We start from the raw sequence: 21100 nt of genomic DNA on the forward strand, positions 1-21100 counted from the left end.
GATAGGGGTTCTTAGGCAAAGAAAATGTGAGCGAGTGGCCCAAGGTCAGTGAACAGTCGGTGAAGGAGGTGGCACTGGGATCCAGGCTGTTGGGCTCCAAAGTGTGTGCTTGTGGTCATGTGAGATATTGCCAGAAAAATAGAAACAGAGGAGAAAGCATCATCAAGGTCACTGGATGCTCACGCTGCAGCCTTGGACTTCAAGGCCTGCTGCAACACTGGGGCCCAGGAGAAGCTGGGTAATGATCGTGTAGGGAATAGAAAATGCCAGAAGCAGGAGAAGCCACTCTGTCCTCGTCTCACTTGACCCCTTACCCTCATGCAAAAAATCACACTCCTTTTTATAGCACACTTAAAACAACCTCTTTGACCGGGAAGTTCTAGTCCCTGCAGTTTCTCCCAATCGCTTTTGTCGAGGTTTGTCACTCAAGCAACGTTTCACCAGGTTTAAGTGTGGCCCTGATGATTATGGAGGCAGCCTGCGATGTGCAGTATGTAAAAATGACATCCCGGACTCTCAGGAAGCTGCCCTGTTATGAAGCCAAATAGCCTTCTTAAAAATCAGAAGTGCTCTCATAAAACTCGTTTTTCATGCGGCCCAGGCTGTAGTTTCCACATGGGACAAAGTGTGAAACAAAGCTTTTATGGGAGATCTCCGAGATTCCTGTGAACTTTCAGTGACTTTTCACGACATTCTTCCCCAGAGAAGCACATCAAATTTTCTGCTGTGGCGCGTTTTCACGTCTTCGGCTGGGTCTGAAAGAGAAGATTACTCTGACGCAGCAGAAACTGGTTTTTGCCACTGGACCCTAATTATTTCTTATTTTGATTATTGCATCATTCTTCTTGATGTCCATCATCCTCCTTTTCCCAACCCTACCCTCTGAGCTTTCTCTTGGCATAAAAATATCCACCCTGCCTGTACATATAACACGTTAAATCTGTAGTTAGAAAGGAAAACACCATTCCTGTAACCAGCCCTGACAAGTGCCTCTGTACCACAGAGAAGGCTGCACTTGTTTCAGAAAAAACAGTCCTCTGCTCCCATTGTTTCCAGAATTGACATTATTGAGAGCAGGGCATGCCCTCACTGCAGGAACCCACAGTGTAGAAATGAGCCACTGGGGGGCCCTCATCTCACTGCGCACCTTGAAGGCAGAGAGATTGCGTGTCTCTTTCACCCCCAGGTCTCCAGGCTGTGGGTGAATTAATGAAAAATAAGTTCAGCCATATAACCCTGAATCAGCCATTTGTTTATTTCCAACAGGATTAGAAAGCAGTATTCTCATCCATTGTATTAAAAAGGCAAACTATATCTTAGGCATTTTTGTCCATGCATTTTAGACAGCTGACTCTAACCAGATGATTTCTCGCTGGCTTTGTCCATACCTGGTCATTTCTTTCAAATTTAGACAGTTCTAAATTACTGACCAAAACCATAATACCATCTGGAGCTAATATAGTACAGAACTGTATGCCACAAAGTAACGTAACCACTTTATACATATTAGTGGTGATGGTGTAGTCGCTAAGTCTACTGTCCAACTCCTGTGAGCCCATGGACCGTAGCAGGCCAGGCTCCTCTGTCCATGGGGATTCCTAGGCAAGAATATTGGAGTGGACCACCATTTCCTTCTCCATCTTCACCACAGCCCTATGAAGTTAGTTCGAGTGTTTTCCCATTTTACAGATGAGGAGTTGAAGGTGGAATATTGAGTCTGAGGGTGGCACAGTGGTAAAGAATCTGCCTGCCAATGCAGGAAAGTCAAGAAATGCGGGTTTGATCCCTGGGTGGGGAAGATCCCAGGAGGAGGAAATGGCAACCTGCTCCAGTATTCTTGCCTTGAAAATCCCACGTACTGAGGAGTCTGGTAGAGGGCACCAGATGGTAATAGCAGAGCCAGATCCTACTACAGGCAGCCTGCTGCCAAGTCCCTGAACTACCTGCCCCAGCGCAGCCTCTGACTGGGATCCAGCTGGTTTCTGTAGTTGTAGTCATCAGGTTTAATGGGAGATAGAGCTGTTGTGTACGTGCATCATACAGATTGTGATCCCTAATGGCATTCTCACTGTTCCTCTTATTTTGTTATATACAAGTTGTAGTGTGTATTACATAGGCGTAATTACGAAGCACACATTCTGTATTTACATACAGATCCCTGTGTGCGTTGTGTCACGTGGTTCCATCCTTCCAGTGCTCACGGCCTCTGCCGTAGATGCCTTCATCCCACAAGGACTGGCGGAGCCCTGCTCAGGGTGCACACCCTGCTGGGCACTGGGGTCGGGACAGTTAGAGCAGCCCAGCCTTGAGGAACCCACCGTCTGACAGCAGTCTCCCAGGAGACACATGAGGGTGATGGGCAGGACAAGCCAGTCACCCTTGGACAGACCCACACACCCCCTTCCAGGCTCCCCTGCACCTCCTTCACAGGACTGAGCAGGTCTGATTCTCTGAGTCTGGACACTCACCCCTCAACAGGCACCTGCTTGCTGGCCAGCCCTTCTTAGCTCAGCTGCAAGGTTCGAAACTCAGAGAACCTATTCTATTTGGCAACCTGATGACAGCTGGTAAGAGTGTCCAGGGTGCCCTGTAGGACCCTTTTTAAAAGAGCCCAGTGGGTGACTTGGGACCATTTGTTAGAACCAGATTTCACCCACCCTGCAAACAAAGATTGGCTTCCCTAGAGAATATTCAAAAAGAATGAAAAGTGGCACGGTCCAGAAGGACCCCTGAAACAGTGAAGAGCTGTCTCCATACTTTCTCTCCGTGGTACACCTCTGTCACTTTCATGGTCAGACCTTGTCTGTGGCCCCCTGGAGGGCCTGAGGTCGACTTGCCAACAGTCCCCCTCCCCTGTTCGTTTCCTGCTGGCTGACACAGTGCCTTAGTGGCAGGCACCAAAAACGACCTTTCTCTTCTAATGAAGCCGTTCTATACCCTATTTAAATGTCAGTTTAAAATTGTTTTTCCCCCCAGAAATGAATGTTGGTTCTTGTAGAAAGAAGCTCTATACTAGTGGTTGCTGCTGCTGCTCAGTCGCTTCAGTCGTGTCCGACTCTGTGCGACCCCATAGACAGCAGCCCACCAGGCTCCTCTGTCTACAGGATTCTCTAGGCAAGAACACTGGAGTGGGTTGCCATTTCCTTCTCCATATACTGGTGGTTAAAAATGGTAATAATCGTGCTTTTCTTACTGTGACATGAAGTTGGAAGAATCTTTACACTGAGACACACACCTGAAACAAGTTTTACAAACACATCTTATACTCTGATACTTTCTATTCCATTCTGTCCATTTTTTAAAAAAATCTAATTATGCCCCACAAAAATGACTTCACGACCCACTTAGGAGTCGCAATTTGAAAACACTGGGACTCTGCATCGGAAATAGGTCTTGAGAGTTGCCTGTTGCCACAGGAAACCTTCATGTTAAATCTCAGTGAATCTCGAGCAGCAACTGGAAGGCTCAGGGGAAAGAGCCATTTTAATCTCCCCCAAAAGTAAAATAGCAGAGCTGGTGTGGGAGGTGGGACGGCAATGTCACCGAGATGCTTGCAGCACCGAAGGGACGTCCCTGTTTCTTATTGTTCATTTTGTTTTCCCTGAAAAATAGCCAGAATATGAGAACAGTAAAGGAGACAAGGCGTTTTCTTGTGCTTTGGGGGCAGTTTGTTTCTCCTCTCACCAAGATGGAGAGCTGAGGAATTAGGTACCAAAACTCAGTCAGGAACAAACTGCAGGGGCTTGACTCCAAACTGAGCGGCTGAGAGAAGAACAGAGGCTCCTCTGAAGTCTCAAGTAGAAAGAAGAGGACGGAGGCAAAATAAGAAAGCGCTGGATTTCCCTTTACATCTTTTTCTGGAAATGTGCCTATTCAAATAGAGGATTTCTTACTCTCGCTTGGTGGAATTGTTTTAAAAATCTGAACACCCAGTTTTTAGAAGCAGCTGATTTCCATCGCCCTAACCTTAAGACTTCCATAGAGCATAAGATTCCATAGATTTTAACCTTAATTCAATCCTGGGCTGTGGAGAGAGAGTGACAAGGAAGGATTCAGGAGCAGGGTCACAGCCTCCGAGCACTGCTCAGCCCTTCAGTGAGGGCAGTCACGTTGTGGCTGGGCGGCAGTCAGGGCTGCACGGTCCTGGCCAGTTTGGGGGTGGCGGCCTCCGTGTTCCCCTCGTTATGAGTGTACCAGCAGGAGTGCGGTCTGCGACCACATCATCAACTCGTGGTTCTCACTTTGTCAAAAATCCACACAGTGGAAGGTGACGGGGGATTGGACTTCTGCATCTCATCTGTCTTGAAGCGGCAGACCCTGGATGTCAGATACACAGCTGCGTGTGCGTCTCCACAAGTGCCTTCACCACTTGCAGTGTCCACATATAACCCTGTTATGTGGTTAGAAAGCAGTGACCTGGTGTCAGGAGGCCTGTTTCATCTTTGCCTTTCATTTGTGTGTTTAACAAATACATACTGTGGGACTTGGGTGTGCCAGGTACTCTCAAGGCCACCGTGAGTTCAGTGACATGGGTTTGAACTAACTGGGAGATGTGCATTTCCATTCGGGTGAATTCAAGTTATTAGTGGGACCATAGGCAGGTTAGGAAGACAAGCTCTAGAGTAAGACGGCTAGGGTAGAACCCTTGCTCTGCCACGGAAGAGCTTTGTGACCTCAGACAAGGCACTCTGCCTCTCTGAGCCTTTATTGTATATAAAATGAAGATATTGTAGTGGGTATCAGCCTCATAGGGCCGTTGTGAGGTTTAAATGGGTGTGCCCCCAATAAGGGTCAGCTGTCCTTAGGACAATGATGGTGGACCAAGGAGGTCAAGAATTTTTGAGACTTGGCGATGGTCCCTTCAGCCACTAAGTGTCTTCCATTGTAATCACTTGTCAGTTCATTTAGACTGTTGTTGCTTCAGCTCAGAAGCAACAATTAAAGCTAATTATAATTCTATAAGGCAGAAAGGCAACGCTTTGCTTATATATTTGCCAGAATTTGACATCCCAAGAGAGTTTTGGTTTGCTGTCACTGCAGTTATCACTTGTGCGTGAATATTAATGATCTGAGTTAGAAGAAAATTGTGGCATATTGGATTTCCGGAAAAGGTTGACTTGTATTTTATCTGTGTGTCACTCTGTTTATGAATACAAAGAAGAAGAACACTACAGGTGCTAGAGTGGGTTTGGGGCCGTCATCACAGAGTAAAGAGGTGAGCGGTGGGCAGAGCCTGGAGGGAAGTGGGCTAGACAGATGTAAGGTGGTCCTTGTGGTGAATGAGGCACTCAGCTGGCTCCTGGGCCATGAAGGGGACTCGTCCAGGTGGGTGGATATGGGTGTAAGTGTGCACAGGCACTCTGGACCCCCTTGTCTTTTCATGTGACTCATGAAAGCAACTTTTTACTTCCTTGGCTGACACCCAGACAGACTCTTCCCGCAGTCCTGTAGGATATAGTTGCCCTCTGAAATCCTGTCCACTAGGTTTGCTCATTTCCCCAAATGAAATGCTGGCATGAGCTCTTGGGGCCACCCCGCAAAGGTACTTCTGTCAATCACTGTCCTGCCCACCTCCGGCCCCCACAGTGGGGACTCTGCAGCCATGGAGGATGACTGGAAAACTCAACCTGAGAAAGCTTCAGTTCAGTTCAGTCGCTCAGTCGTGTCCGACTCTGTGTCAGGCCTCCCTGTCCATCACCAACTCCCGGAGTTCACTCAAACTCATGTCCGTCAAGTCGGTGATGCCATCCAGCCATCTCATTCTCTGTCGTCCCCTTCTCCTCCTGCCCCCACTCCCTCCCAGCATCAGAGTCTTTTCCAGTGAGTCAACTCCACATGAGGTGGCCAAACTATTGGAGTTTCAGCCTCAGCACCAGTCCTTCCAATGAACACCTAGGACTGATCTCCTATAGAATGGACTGGTTGGATCTCCTTGCAGTCCAAGGGACTCTCAAGAGTCTTCTCCAGCACCACAGTTCAAAAGCAGTCAGCTTTCTTCACCGTCCAACTCTCACATCCATACATGACCACTGGAAAAACCATAGCCTTGACTAGACGGACCTTTGTTGGCAAAGTAATGTCTCTGCTTTTATGCTATCTAGGTTGGTCATAACTTTCCTTCTAAGGAGTAAGCATCTTTTAATTTCATGGCTGAGAAAGATTCAGTTCAGTTCAGTTCAGTCGCTCAGTCGTGTCCGACTCTTTGTGACCCCATGAATCACAGAACGCCATGCCTCCCTGTCCATCACCAGCTCCCGTGGCTGCCAACTCCCGCCTGTGACTGTGCCAGGTGAAATTAATTTTCCTGTAGAAATTCTCAAACGTTGGTGAAAGTCATTTGTAAATTGTTTAATGATGCCTAAATAAGAAAAGCCTGAAAAAAAATCAACTCATGGGGCTTTTCTTTGGAACACTGGAATGCTAACACCCAGGAGGGCAGGCCCCACCCTCAGGTGTATGAGACAAGCCCTGTGCTTCCCACACCCCATGCTGGACTCCCTCCCCCTCCCCTCCAGTGCTTCCAGGGCTTGGCTCTGTGTGTCACATCTTTCTCTCAATCAGGGATATTCCATTCAAATTTAAAAAGCACAGACTTTGAAACCAAAGATGCAAGTACCAGTCCAGCCTGCCTGTTTCTAACTGGGTGACCTTAGACAGGTCCCTCACCTCCTGAACCCCAACTCTCCCCTTTGCAAAACTGGAGAAACAAAGGTTGGTTCCATGAAAAATACGTCTCCACACTCCAGGCTTACAGGAGCCACCCCACCAGCACCACCACCACCTGAATAATAAAGGCATCTCCCAACACCTTCCAGTTCCAGAATGCAAGTGTCAAGCAAAATTTGCCCATTCTTCAGTTCAGTTCAGTCGCTCAGTCATGTCTGACCCTTTGCGACCCCATGAATCACAGCACGCCAGGCCTCCCTGTCCATCACCAACTCCCGGAGTTCACTCAAACTCATGTCCACAGAGTCGGTGATGCCATCTAGCCATCTCATTCTCTGTTGTCCCCGTCTCCTCCCACCCCCAATCCCTCCTAGCATCAGACTCTTTTCCAGTGAATCAACTCTTCTCATGAGGTGGCCAAAGTATTGGAGCTTCAGTTTTAGCATCAGTCCTTCCAATGAACACCCAGGATTGATCTCCTCTAGAATGGACTGGTTGGATCTCCTTTCAGTCCAAGGGACTCTCAAGAGTCTTCTCCAGCACCACAGTTCAAAAGCATCAATTCTTCGGCGATCAGCTTTCTTCACAGTCCAACTCTCACATCCATACATGACCACGGGAAAAACCATAGCCTTGACTAGACGGACCTTGGTTGGCAAAGTAATGTCTCTGCTTTTTAATATGCTATCTAGGTTGGTCATAACTTTCCTTCCAAGGAGTAAGCATCTTTTAATTTCCTGGCTGCAATCAGCATCTGCAGTGATTTTGGAGCCCAAAAAAATAAAGTCTGACACAGTTTCCACTGTTTCCCCATCCATTTCCCATGAAGTGATGGGACCAGATGCCATGATCTTCGTTTTCTGAATGTTGAGCTTCAAGCCAAACTTTTCACTCTCCTCTTTCACTTTCCTCAAGAGGCTTTTGAATTCCTCTTCACTTTCTTAGGTAACTACAATTTTTATTAAAAGAAATCCAGTAGGCACAGGTAAGTTTAGGTGTGGAAGTATATGCTAGAAGTTAAGGAACCGATGATTTAAAGCAAAAGTAGGCCAAATTAAAAAAAAAAAAAGCACAGGTATTTTGGCTATCATGCCTTTGTGCATCCCTCAAAGCTTCATATTGTGCCCATTAGTGCAGTGAAAGTGCTTAAGAGAGAACTAGGGTTGGGCAGAGCCTCAAAGCCATGGGACTTTGTAACCAGAGCATCAGTGAAAACAGTAATCATCCTAACAGAATAATTGCTTGGCTGAATCCCCACTGTAAATCCTGCCTGGCACGTTCCCCCAGCATCCCAGCCCTCTGACCTTTGTGTCCTTGGGATGTAGATCTTTGTGGGTGTTCTCTCTTCTAAGAGAGCTGCTGCTGCTGCTGCTAAGTCACTTCAGTCGTGTCTGACTCTGTGACCCCATAGACAGAAGCCCACCAGGGTCCCCTGTTCCTGGGATTCTCCAGGCAAGAACACTGGAGTGGGTTGCCATTTCCTTCTCCAATGTGTGAAAGTGAAAAGTGAAAGTGAAGTAGCTCAGTCGTGTCCGACCCTTAGCGACCCCATGGACTGCAGCCTACCAGGCTCCTCCATCCATGGGATTTTCTAGGCAATAGTACTCGAGTGGCTTGCCATTGCCTTCTCCAAGTTCACCCAAATCAGAAATCTTACACAGTCGCTTTTTATTTTAAAATACAAGGGTGGTGTTTTTGCAGTTCTTGTCCCTGTGCTGTCAGCCTTCTCAGATGCAATAGCCCAGAGGAAAGGTTGGCACTTCCATAAGAACAGCCACCATCGCTCTAAAGAAGCCACAGCTGTGGGTTTTTTATCTGCTTTTCTTACTGAAGGCCTTCAGGCTTTCCCTTTGGTCATGAGAATACTGTCTTCTGGACCCTTCAAGAGAGTCAGCGTGGGGAGAGCTGCTGGCCTGTGGCAGGTTTTCTGTTTTGTGCTTAAGCACTTGTCTTTTTCAGTTCACATTGCCAAGGCTTAGAGCTGACTTGTGGAAAGGAAAGGGCAAGGGTGGAGAGATGAAGATGAACCAGTGCTTGCACCACTGCATAGACTTACCCTGCTGGAGTCCGCAGCCAGCAGCCCTGGAGAGAGAGACCTGTGAGATAAACCACTAACACTTCTCACTTCTGCGACATTAACTTGAGGGTGGAGTCAAGGACTTGTCAAATTCCTTCTTGTTGCAAAATTCCGACTCACCAACTCATTGTTCCCCAACCCTGCTTCTGGGAGGACACCTGCCAGTCCATCCCCAGACACCTGCTCTGGGCCCAGGGGGTGAATTCTTGTGACTCGCATGCTTTCCTCACACCTACCTGCCCCAATGACTCCCAACCACAAGAATGGGTGTTGGGGATCTTTTTCCTCTTTTACACAGAGGATTTGCTTTATAATTTTTTTCCTTAGAAAATGCTGCAGAAATGAACATTTTATGGTTTCTGGGTGATGAGGGCTCAGAACCAAGAGCCTGACTTGATTCTGGGTCCTCCCTCTGCTGGCTGGAGCCCAGCAACCTCTCTGCTAGACTGACAGGGCAGGGCTCACAGGTGCCTCTGGGACCACATGCTCAGTCAAGATCAGGGTTAATGAATGAGCATATGCATTCCTTAACACCCTATCCCGCTTCCCTGGAACAATCCAAAAGCTCACTTCAGTGTGATGGCCTCGAAACTGGCAGTGATGGGCCTGTTTGACCCCTCCAGCTGGCCTGAGGGCAGTGGGCTCCAGAGTGGGCACACAAGACAGTCTATAAGGTGGAGGAAGGAGATATGGAATCTTTACAGTTACTAAGTAAAATATTTCTCATGTTATTATGTATATTTATTAAACTATCAAGATTGCCAGGAGAAATATCAATAAGCTCAGATACGCAGATGGCACCACCCTCGTGGCAGAAAGCGAAGAAGAACTAAAGAGCCTCTTGATGAAAGTAAAAGAGGAGAGTGAAAAAGCTGGCTTTTGGGAGAATGGATTGAAACATGTATATTATCATATGTGAAATGAATCTGACGTGGTTGGGGGCTCCCCACCTCAACACTCTGTGGATTTAAGAGGCCGTTCCTTCCGGAAGTGTGTAAAAAAAAAAAACTAAGATCATGGAATCCAGCCCCATGGCAAACAGATGGGGAAACAATGGAAACAGTGACAGATTTTATTTTCTTGGGCTCCAAAATCACTGCAGATGGTGACTGCAGCCATGAAATTAAAGGACACTTGCTCCTTGGAAGGAAAGTTATGACCAACCTAGACAGCATATTAAAAAGCAGAGACATTACTTTGTCAACAAAGGTCCGTCTAGTCAAAGCTATGGTTTTTCCAGTGGTCATGTATGGACACGGGTTTGGGTGGACTCCGGGAGTTGGTGATGGACAGGGAGGCCTGGCATGCTGTGGTTCATGGGGTTGCAAAGTGTTGGACACGACTGAGCAACTGAACTGAACATGTATGGATGTGAGAGTTGGACTGTGAAGAAATCTGATCGCCGAAGAATTGAGGCTTTTGAACTGTGGTGTTGGAGAAGACTCTTGAGAGTCCCTTGGACTGCAAGGAGATCCAACTAGTCAATCCTAAAGGAAATCAGTCCTGAATATTCATTGGAAGGACTGATGCTGAAGCTGAAACTCCAGTACTTTGGCCACCTGATACAAAGAACTGACTCACTGGAAAAGACCCTGATGCTGGAAAAGACTGAAGGCAGGAGGAGAAGGGGGCCCAGAGAGGATGAGATGGTTGGATGGCATCACCAATTTGATGGACATGAGTTTGAGCAAGCTCCGGGAGTTGGTGATGGACAGAGAAGCCTGGTGTGCTGCAGCCCACGGGGTCACAAAGAGCTGGACATGACTCTGCGACTGAACTGAACTGATTTAACTATTTCATCCTCATCCTTTTATTTGCTATCTGTTTTACACGGTATTATATTAGTAAATGTTGTTGTTCAGTCGCTCAGTCATGTCCGACTCTTTGCGACCCCATGGGCTGCAGCACACCAGGGTTCCCTGTCCATCACCAACTCCCAGAGTTTGCTCAAACTCACGTCCATCAAATTGGTGATGCCATCCAACCATCTCATCCTCTCTCAGCCTCCTTCTCCTCTTGCCTTCAATCTTTCCAGCATCAGGGTCTGTATGTCATTTATAATCAGTATATTCACTCACACTCCCCTTCAGGAGGCAGTGACCACAGTTTTTTATTGGCTGGGATATAGGATCCAAGAGCTGTTTGACCACTGCTAGGAGAGCCAGCCTTGCTCCATCCTGCTTTCCTGAAATGAGGGATGGTGTGGGGAATGGCAGGATTCTCTAGCAAAGGGTGACAAGTGCCGGGAATCCCTTCATTCAGATGTTTGTTTTGAGACAGCAGATTGAAACCTAACCAGGTTGGAGTGAACTTTTCTCCTTGGAAAGACATCAGCAAATGAGTAAAGTAAAGCAGAGAGGGTTGGCCCAGATACTTCTCAACTAAAGCTGTAACTTCCATTTAGGGTTAGCATTTCCTAGGGTTCAAAGATGTGTGAAAAGAGCTTAAGAGCAATAGGTTTGGGGCCCTCAGATGTTTTCTGCAGACACTGTGGGCCCTGCTGGCAAGTTTTCTAGATGTGACCACCAAGCAGATGCCAGCATCTGAGTATGTCTGATTTTTAGAACAGCAGCCCCTCGACCTGCAGGCGGCCCTGTCATTGCAGGACTCATCTCATGGCTGGGGACATGCCTCTTGTTTGATGACAGGGTAGCACTTGGAGTGGGCTTCCTCCCTGGTGGCTCGGTGGTAAAGAACCTGCCTGCCAATGCAGAAAAGCACAGGAGACTTGGGTTTGATCCCTCAGTTGGAAAGATCCCCTGCAGGAGGAAATGGCAAGGCAACCCATTCCAGTTTTCTTGCCTGGAACATCCCATGGACCGAGGAGCCTGGCGGGCTACAGTCCATGGGGTTGCAAAGAGTTGGATACGACTGAGCAACTTAACAATAGCACTTGGAGTAGAGGAATACAAGGAACAGCAGATTCCCTACCCCTACCTCCTGTTTAAAAAAAAGAAAAAGTGAGTACCCTCAAGAAAGCATGAGGGAACAGTGGATGAAACTTTTCATGTGAACTTTTGCCTATTTATTTGCCAAGTACATTTTTAATGCTTATGATATGCCAGTTATAAATCCTTTTAAAAGCAGGAACTTAATTGGTCCTCACAACCACCTTCAGAGGTAGTAGTAGTATCAGTCCGTTTTACAGATGAGCAATCTAAAGCTCAGAGAGGTTACATCACTTGCCTGGGGTCACACAGCTCATCTGTGGCAGCACCAGGGATCACATGGGCTCCCGGCCTGGCCCCTGTAGATGTGTCTTCATGAACAGTCCTCAGTGAGCACCATGCCTCTCTTGTGACATGGAATCCTTCTTGTAGTTTTTCTACTGGAGATTCTACTGAAAATTCATCTGAATTTTCTTATTTTTTGTTTGGTTTCACAACAGGCTTTTCTAAAAAATAGTATTTTACATGTAATATTATAGGGTAGTGTTATTACAAAAGCGATATTGTACTGTCCTTTTTTTTGGCCGCACGAGAGCTTTCTCTGGGGACTAGCAGGGGCTTCTTTGTTGCAGTGCACAAGCTTCTTACTGCAGGGGCTTCTCTCACTGCAGGGCACAGGCTCCAGGCTCTCTGGCTCAGCAGTTGTGGCACACCGGCTCAGTTGCCCTGTGGCACGTGGAATCCTCACGGACTAGGGATTGAACCCGTGTCCCCTGCACTGGCAGGCAGACTCCCATCCATTGTACCACCAGGGAGGTCCTGTCTTCTTTTTTGAGCACTCTCTATGGCTTCCTGTGCCAGGTGCTTTATCAACATTAATTTTAACCCTTGAATTAAACTGAAGGGAAGAGTCTTTCCCCCATTTCACAGAAGAGAAAGAAGAGGCCAGGTAGTCACTCAGCTGACTGTCCAGCCAAGGCATGAACCCAGGGCCGTGCACCACTCAGCTAGTGTTACAGGACAGAACTCAGTAGAAACAGGTCCTTCTCGATCCCCATCCCAGGCAGGCAGTTTCACAAAGCACCCAGAGGACCCTGTGGTATGTGAGCACCCTATACTCGCGAAGGCATCCTGATGTGGATGGTGACTCATGTGGTCCCCCTTCCTGCAACACTTGGGACTGGATGCCGCGTGGTTTCCAGGCAGCTGTGTCCACAGGATCAATCCCTCGGGCCTGGCCCCTTTTGATCCCGAGGAGTTTTGAAGTTTTATCTTCTGCTGGGCTTCATTAAGCCCTCGGTTGGTCTGAGGCTTTCATTCCCACCCCCCGTGCCCCCAGTTGTAAATGTTGTGCAATTTTTGGTATTCAGCTTAACAAGTTAGCCCAATTAGATGGGTAAATTAGTCATTCTCACTTTCTCAAGCTCTACTGGAAGAGCTTTGCGAAACAGCATTTATAGTTTTCTAACAAGCAATTTAAAGGACACCGGCATGTGCCATTTGTTTAAGAGTAAAATGTCCTAAACGGTGCCCTACTGAAAAACAGATTTTGAGATTTGCTCACAGACCGACTCAGGGCCTTGGCAGAGTGGCACTCCTGTGCTGTCTTGATCCCTGGGGTCTCCAGCCAAACACAGTGGGGCTTACTGAAACCCACATTGAATGCCAACGCCTCATTTTTGCCTGGTTGTTTTTTCTGCACCACCCAAGTTTCTAAACAGGCTGCTTTGAATTCTGAGTGGTAGACAGTGGAGGGCCAGCAACGTGGAGGTTGAAAAACACCCCCCTCCCCCCACCCCCAACCCCAGAGAGCTGCTGGCATTGGAGGCCAAGAAAATGTCACCTGGGGAAAACTGACTCCCTTAATTGCTAATTGAGAACGTGTAAGCTCTTGAACCACACGGTGCTGTTTCTTTGTGTGTGAGAGTGACAGTCATCCTCACCTCACAGGGTCACCAGAGGGTTAAATGAGATGATGCGTCTAACATGCCTAAAACATACGAGACCCTCGTTCACCTTAATCCCTTCCTCCCTTCCTGGATCCTTTTAAGTGTTCACCTCATGCTGGCGTCCTTGTTCCTGGCTTGACTGGCTCTTCAAACAATCTTATTAATGCCTATTAAAATGAAGCCCAATAAAAGTGCTAATATTTGGTGTTGAAATAATTGATGTAGCAGAGGGAGCCCGCGGTGAGCACCCAGTCAGGCCCCTGCTGCAATTTAGCTTCACACCTGGGGGATGAATTTCACAACTGTAATTGCTACCATATAATTCTTATTAATGTTGTGCTATAATTCCTATTTATTCCACGAGGCTTGTAAATGCATTAGAACTTGTCAACATATTATTTTACACTGTTTATGATCTGTAGAATTATGTCCTTCAGGGTTGTATTGTGCAAAAACTCCACATAAATGTCTGTAGACCTCGTTAAAAAAAAAGCAGGGGGGGATTGCTTGTTGAAGTGGTTCTCCATCCCCTCCATGCTGAGCAGAAGTTGGTAAGGCAGATTTTTAATTCGGTTCTGAGCAGAGCTCTTAACCTCAGCGCACAAGGGGATCCCGGCATGCGTCTGAGCTCCCCCTCCCAGGAAAGGTGGTGTGTACTGAAAGGCAGGCACTATTCACTGGGGACAGGTGTGGTAGAGAATTGTTGGGTTTTCCTCTAGCTGGACCTGCATTCTGATGATGACATTGTGCCCTCAAAGCTCTGGGTGTTTCAGCCCCCTGCTCCCAACCTTGAGGTAACCCCCCTTTAGTGCCACATTTCTTCGTGGTCTTCCCAGCTCAGCTTATAAAGAAAAAGATCTGAAATGAATTCCCACTGAAGTGTAAATACCTAATAAGTGTAAAATGTAACCCCCTCCCACAGATTTTTATATTTACTATGGTGATGAAGCATGAAAACTAAGGGGACAGAATTCTGTTCATTGAAGTGTCATGTGTATCCTGTGTGTATGTGCATGTGTGTGTTTTGGGGCAGGGTTCTGTCTGTCGTGGTCGGTTATATTTGGTTTCAGCATCTTTGCAATCACCTTTGCTGAAGAATTGCATTCAGGTTCTTGCACAGCTAACTCCTTACGTGAACCCTGGTCTCTCTGATGGGAAAGCAGATACCCTCCCCCTCAGGGCTGTCCTCAGGACTAGATGCCCTTGCAGTCCCTTGGTGCCCTGCATGTCCTCTTCCAGGGCAGTCAGAGCTGCCTATCCCCTCACTGCCATGCCTCCTGTCCTGCAGGGACACTCCTGACGCTCCTTGCATTTCTGCTCTGGCCCCGCAGGCAGCGAGTACGACGAGGAGGAGGTGGATTATGAGGAGTCAGATAGCGACGAGTCTTGGACCACAGAGAGTGCCATCAGCTCTGAAGCCATCCTCAGCTCCATGTGCATGAACGGAGGGGAGGAGAAACCTTTTGCCTGCCCGGTTCCTGGATGTAAAAAGAGATACAAGGTAAAAGAAATACCCTCTCACTTGGCATAACCGGATGGAAAATGGCAAGTCCTGTGTCAGTCGGGCCTGGGGAGAGGTGCTTCCCTCTGCGGAGCCGACTGGGTGTGTGGCCGCCCTCAGGTCAGGGCTAGCTCTGGTCTCTGGGTGGGTTTTCCCCTTTGCTGATCTGTTTGGGAACTATAGGTCAGGAGATTTTGTTGTTGTAGGAGGTTCATGTCTTTGATATTCTTCAAATTCATGTCAAATCAGGCAGAATATCAAATGTGTCACCTATTTGTTTGCCAAACATCTTTCCCAGTGGCTGACTCTGCAGGGGGCTCACAGAAGACCACTTTGAAGTCTTAAAAGCCTACAGACAGTTCACAGAGCTCTTTTGGAAAATGTTGTAGGGTATTTTCTTCCAGCTGAGGAAGCCCTTGCCCTCTTCCCCCCAATGGCATGAAAGAGATGAGGAAAAAGGGAGCCTTTGCTCTTTTTCACACCTAACCATCAGCTGTAGCTTCAGCAAAGTGTCTGTAGACGGCACGAAACCTGTGTCTCTGCAGGCCTGACTCTGGGTGTCAGGGGAGCCAGAGGCACTAAATTCTCTATTGAGAAAAACTCCAAAAAAAACACCCACACATTCAAGTGTGGGTCCAGAGGACATTTCAAGAAAACAAATCTGCAAACTTTCCCATGAAGCATTAGCAGCTCTTTAAATCCAACTGTGAAAAAAATAAAAATCAAAAACAGATTCTGTGCCTGTGATGAGATGCTAATTTCCCCAAAGCTCAGCAGATTGACTATTTCTTAAAAATATGATAGCATAAGCACTTCCTGTATTATTCCCTCTTCAGTATGTCTCTGAACACACACACAAGTTTATTTCAGTACTTTTATACCTACTCTTGATATTAAAGCATAAAACACAAATGTATCACAGGTAAGTGGCTCAGGGTTTCACCAACTCTGAACACGGTTAAATGTTTATCATGGAAAGTCCAGATGAAACCCCAGGATGGAGATGTGAGGTCCCATGAGTGTCCCGATGCACTGTGCCGTGTCCCCAGCGCACACGTACATTCCTGTGGGTCAGAAGGCATCATGGTAGTGGGGTGCGTGTAGGAAAAGAATGAAATGGTTCCCTCAGAAAGCCAGGAGCCCAAGGGATTGTTCAAGAAGCTAGTTTGTCCAGAGGACAGCTCTGCATGCACAAAAGAGTGTTTCTCTTCTCTATGTGAAAATGGAGAAAGCTGTACACTGTTCTTGTATCCCGCCTGCCCCCGGATGCACCTGCCTTCCATGCTTCTTGGGAGCTGGCACCGTGCTCCACTGTCTTGCTGCCTTTTAGGGGTGTCTTACACGGCAGCTAAGTTAAAGAGGGAGCAAAGCAATAACCCAGACTGCGACTGACTGGAAAACAAAAAATGAGGTAGAGGAAGGTAAGCTACACCCTGTATTCTGGCCAAAGAGGATGAAAGCCTTCTCTTTTCCACCTCTGGCTTCATTGCGTTTTTACATCCTTTTCCCCTGGTCATTTCTATTTTCTTGTCATTACTCTTTTGCTTCCATTTTTCTTGAATTTCCAGTAGTTTCTGCCTTCCTGCAGTTTGTTTGCATCTAGGTCAGTGAGGGCTTTGGGGGGGTGTTCTTTCTCCTTCTAAGGCCCAAAGAAAATTGCATGAAACTTGGGCTATGGAGGCTGCCTGTTTCAGACTGGCAAATGACATGGGTGGCAATTAGTGGTCGTGATTTCCATGAGGGAAGTGTGAGGTTTCCTTTCCTGGGCCAGAATACCAGGTAATGGTGCATGGGACAGGAACAAATGCAGAACTGCTTCTCCTAACCAGGTGCTTGAGGTAAAGGTAGTCATATTACCCAACACTTTAGTCTCACTCTTTCTCCTGGGAAGTTACTGGCTGCAGGGCAGTGGTGTTCTCTAGTATAATTATTTCACCTTATAAAACCAATGCTTATCTCTGAGTGTTGGCCCCAGCTAGATGGCTCTCACCTGGGTCTCTCATGCCACTTCAGTGGGGTACTAGCTGGGGGCTAGATACACAGGTCGGCTTCTTTACCCACGAGCCTGGGCTCCTGGTGGGATGGCTGGAGCAGCAAGGGATTGGTCTCTTAATGAGTCGGATTCTGCATGGTCACTGCTCTCTCCACACCCTACCACAGCAATCACCTAGATGCAAGCATGCCTCTAAAAGACCAGTGAAAGGCTTCCTCACCCTGCATGCAGGGATTAATGCAAGAACCACAGGGCTGAAGGGGCAGAAGGCTGACAGCTGGGTCTTCAGGAAAGAAGTTTTGTCTGTCCTTGAGCTTCAACTCACCAGACAGCCTACAAGATTCTTTTAAGAATAGACAACTGGTTGCTGTCTGTCACCCCTGGGCTCAACAGTGTCAAAATGATTCTCTTCCATAGGACTTTTAAAAAGAATTAATGTACACGGTGAGTCTCCAAAAAGGAAATATAGTGATAACCACTGAACATATTTTGTTTCATGGCAAATCTCTCAATTTCTTCCAGAATGAAGCATGTCCTAACAAATTCACTCAGATACTTGTGGAGCATCTACTATGTGCCAGGCAGGCACTGTGCTTGATGCTCATTAAACAACAGTTTGTTCCTGTTCTTTAGGAGCTCGACAAGGGCATCCTATGAAAATGGTTATGTTGGAATCCTTTAGTTGGGCATAGGACTGGGCTCCGTGAGCCTACACTCAGGTAGTACTTTGAAAAATAGCCCACTCTTCCAGTGATTGATGCTCAACAACTTCCTCTCTCAAGCCTTTTCTTCTTTCCCCCTACTGCTCAACCTGACAGTAGCTGACCTGGACGTTAAGATCTATGTTCCAGTACCACCTCTGCCATTGTCTTCCATAAATCTTCCATCAGTTTACTAAATGCCCTGAGTCTTGTTTACTTGCCATTTAATTGGGATAAAGGAAAAGTAACTTGGTTAAATCTAGAGGGATTCTAGGCATGAAGTCTTAAATAGAATGTGCATGTGAGTTAGCAAAACCAACAAACAGAAACCCAGATAGCATTTTGATACTTCATGTATCATTTAGGATTTGTATGCCAATTTGAAGTTTGGAAGTCTTCTGTTGCTAAGAATTTCATAAACTGATATTTTCGAAGTTCAATGTATGTTTGGAATGTAATACATAAATAAAAGCAGCGTCCTGTCTGCCCACAGGTCCTTAGTAACACAACTGTACTGGGGCAGGATTTAAATGGGCAGAGATATAGGCTTAATGCAGAGTAGAAAAAGAACAAAAATCCTCTAAGGTAGGTAGGAATTATCATGATTGGCTGGGAGCAAGACATGCTGAGTTTCCAGTCAAGGATTTATAAGTCTTGAACTTTTATTACCCTAACCTTTGTTTTCTTTAGATTTTTTGTTTTGGCTATCTTGGATAGATTTATATAATTGTTCACTGGCAACATTCTTCAAAGGGAACTATGCCTCTACAGTCCGTGAATCTTAACTATGTATTTTATGTAAAACTCAAACTCAGTACTTTCAGAGTAACTGAGGCCTACCTGAAATGGCCTTGGGGTAGCTGTGTGCATAACCCTGTCTGCACAGCCCACGGTGAATGCACTGGACTGCTTTGATCACAACTGGAGTTCACGAAAGCCTATTCTGTATACAGTTGCCATCTGAGAGATGTCCAGTTGCAGTCAGACCCATACTAAGGTTTTTCCCCATCAGACAATTGGGTGACACCATTTAACAGATGATATTTTTGTCTTCTCCACAGAATGTGAATGGCATAAAGTACCATGCTAAGAATGGTCACAGAACACAGATTCGTGTCCGTAAACCATTCAAATGTCGTTGTGGTAAGAGTTACAAGACAGCTCAGGGCCTGCGGCATCACACAATCAATTTCCATCCCCCGGTGTCGGCTGAGATTATCAGGAAGATGCAGCAATAACATGCTGGTCGTAACTGTGCCAAGAAATCCTCACCAGCAGTTGCTGATTTTGAAAACAGCCACCTTTTTTCAGGGGAAGCATTCAGCAACCCTTTAAAGAATTAAATGCATGCTTTAAATTTTTTCTGTAATTTTGGAATGATGTATCTTTGTAGAGTTAATGATTTTGTACATTTGCACATGTAATCATCATATCCATTTTCATTACTTTGATATAAGGTGCTAAACAAAACAAAAAGCTCTAGGTTCTTCAGCACATTTTCCCCCAAACAAGATTACAATTGAGGGCATGTTGCATATTGTTTAGTTGTATTGCAGTGATATCAACTGGGGAGGGGGGAGGAGGGGCTAGCACTGAGGTTTTTTTCCCCCAAGATTATAATGTGATTGAAGTTTTCAACACATCAACTCATTGTGTTCAAAACCAAAATAATACCTTCATTATCCAACTGGTTACCATGCCTTACATAATGGAGTTAGTACTTGTGAGTAGAAAGACTTTAGGTAATGGAAATATAAATAAGAATGTTTAACATAATATGCTAAAAATATTTTCATATTTAAATAACATACATAAAGGGTGTGCTTTGTTTTATATTATTGTGCAAATCCTTTTGCCCTTTAAAAGGCTGAAAATCTTGCCATCTGACTTGTCATTTTAGAGTTATAAAATAGCATTTTTGTACAAAAGTTTATTCAGTTCATTCATTAGTTTAACATTCATTGAGTGCCTGCTGGGTGCAAGGGATTCAATTTATGCCTATTGATATCTGTGGACCAAGATACTAGTTTAGTTAAATTCTTTTCCCTGAAATGTTAGGAAACTCTTTGAAATACTTAAGTGCAAATTTTTTGTGTGTAAAATTTAGTTCTATCTTCATCTTTAGGTGAAGTTTTAAAGCACTTTGTAGTTCTCTATTGCCAACAGATTAATGTTTTATGTGTTGCCAATTCTTGCAACCACTGCCCAACCAACCTGTGGGTTGCAAATAAGAAAATTCCAAGCACGTTTCAAAGCGGAACATTTTATTAAGACCCCTATCACCTCTTCATGCTCATTGTGTTTTTAGAATTTTTTTAAAGGCACTTTTGTCCATCACACTGTAGATGTCTGTATTCTCATTGGAAATGTCTGTTTAGCTTTATAAGACATTTTGCTGAAATATGAAATTGAGCCTTATTGACAATTAAGTGCTTATTGCAGCAGGTGGTCAGAGAGTGACTAATACGTGACCCGTTAAGAGTGTAACTATGTCTGGACCATTCCTGAAGTTTTTCTTACCAACAATACCATCATGCCTTGAGTGTTCATTTCTCCCAAGTGCTATTCCTTAAACATGAGTTTACCAATTGCCTAATTATGCAATAAAAATTGCTCTGAGATGGCTAACTGCCCACAAAACTGGTGAAAATCAAACTCGAAATGCTTATAACTTTCTTCCCATGTTTCCATTTGTTGAAAGTCTTAGAGATGGGAGGAAGCAGGTGTCCCTCCTCAATTTTTCAGATGTTCTGAAAGGAAGACAATTCTGTTAGCCAGATGGGTAAGCTTCTATATCCTTAAGTTGTTGAGTCCCTCATAATGAGGGAATTAAAAATATTTATAAAGACACTGCCCTCTAAAAATTTCCTCAGATCTCTTAAGAGTAGTCTTGGTCCTGAAAGTACAGTGTTATCCTTGTGTTAAAGGGTGATCCAGACATGAGAAGCAACTAGTTGGTGCATAAGAAGGCCCTACTTGGCTATTTCATATCTACCTACAATTGACCAAAATTTTTTTAGGCCACCAATTATCATCTAGCTTTGCTCCTTCTAGTGCAAGAAACTTGTAGGCTGGGTCAGTAGTTCAACTGCTAAACAGTCATTAGTCATTGTGCATGTTAGATTTCTTTCAGCTATAAAACAAATTCCAGTTTCTATTTACTTATTCATTGTGACAGTATTACTAAACAGGTAAGGATGGGAATATTTTGTTATACCGTGTATAGTGAATGTATTGTACTGTGTCTGTGAAAACTGTGCTTTAAATTATATTTTCGTATGTTTTGTTCGGGACAGAGCACATTAAGTTTGAAAGCAACAGAGGT

The 21100-nt window shown here is 45.7% G+C and overlaps 1 protein-coding gene across 1 annotated transcript in view; it reads left to right on the forward strand.

The window, feature by feature from the left end:
- JAZF1 (JAZF zinc finger 1) overlaps positions 1 to 21040 on the forward strand; it is a 336014-nt gene extending 314974 nt beyond the window's left edge. Inside the window, exons 4-5 of the mRNA XM_055420966.2 lie at positions 14912 to 15081; positions 18837 to 21040. Coding sequence (XP_055276941.1) covers positions 14912 to 15081; positions 18837 to 19013 — 347 coding nt within the window. The 3' untranslated portion in view covers positions 19014 to 21040. The remainder of the gene's footprint in view (positions 1 to 14911; positions 15082 to 18836) is intronic.
- The last annotated feature ends 60 nt before the right edge of the window (positions 21041 to 21100 follow it).

This window comes from Moschus berezovskii, chromosome 3 (assembly GCF_049115385.1).
Source record: "Moschus berezovskii isolate FMDL1 chromosome 3, NW_MosBer_1.0, whole genome shotgun sequence".
NCBI lineage: Eukaryota > Metazoa > Chordata > Mammalia > Artiodactyla > Moschidae > Moschus > Moschus berezovskii.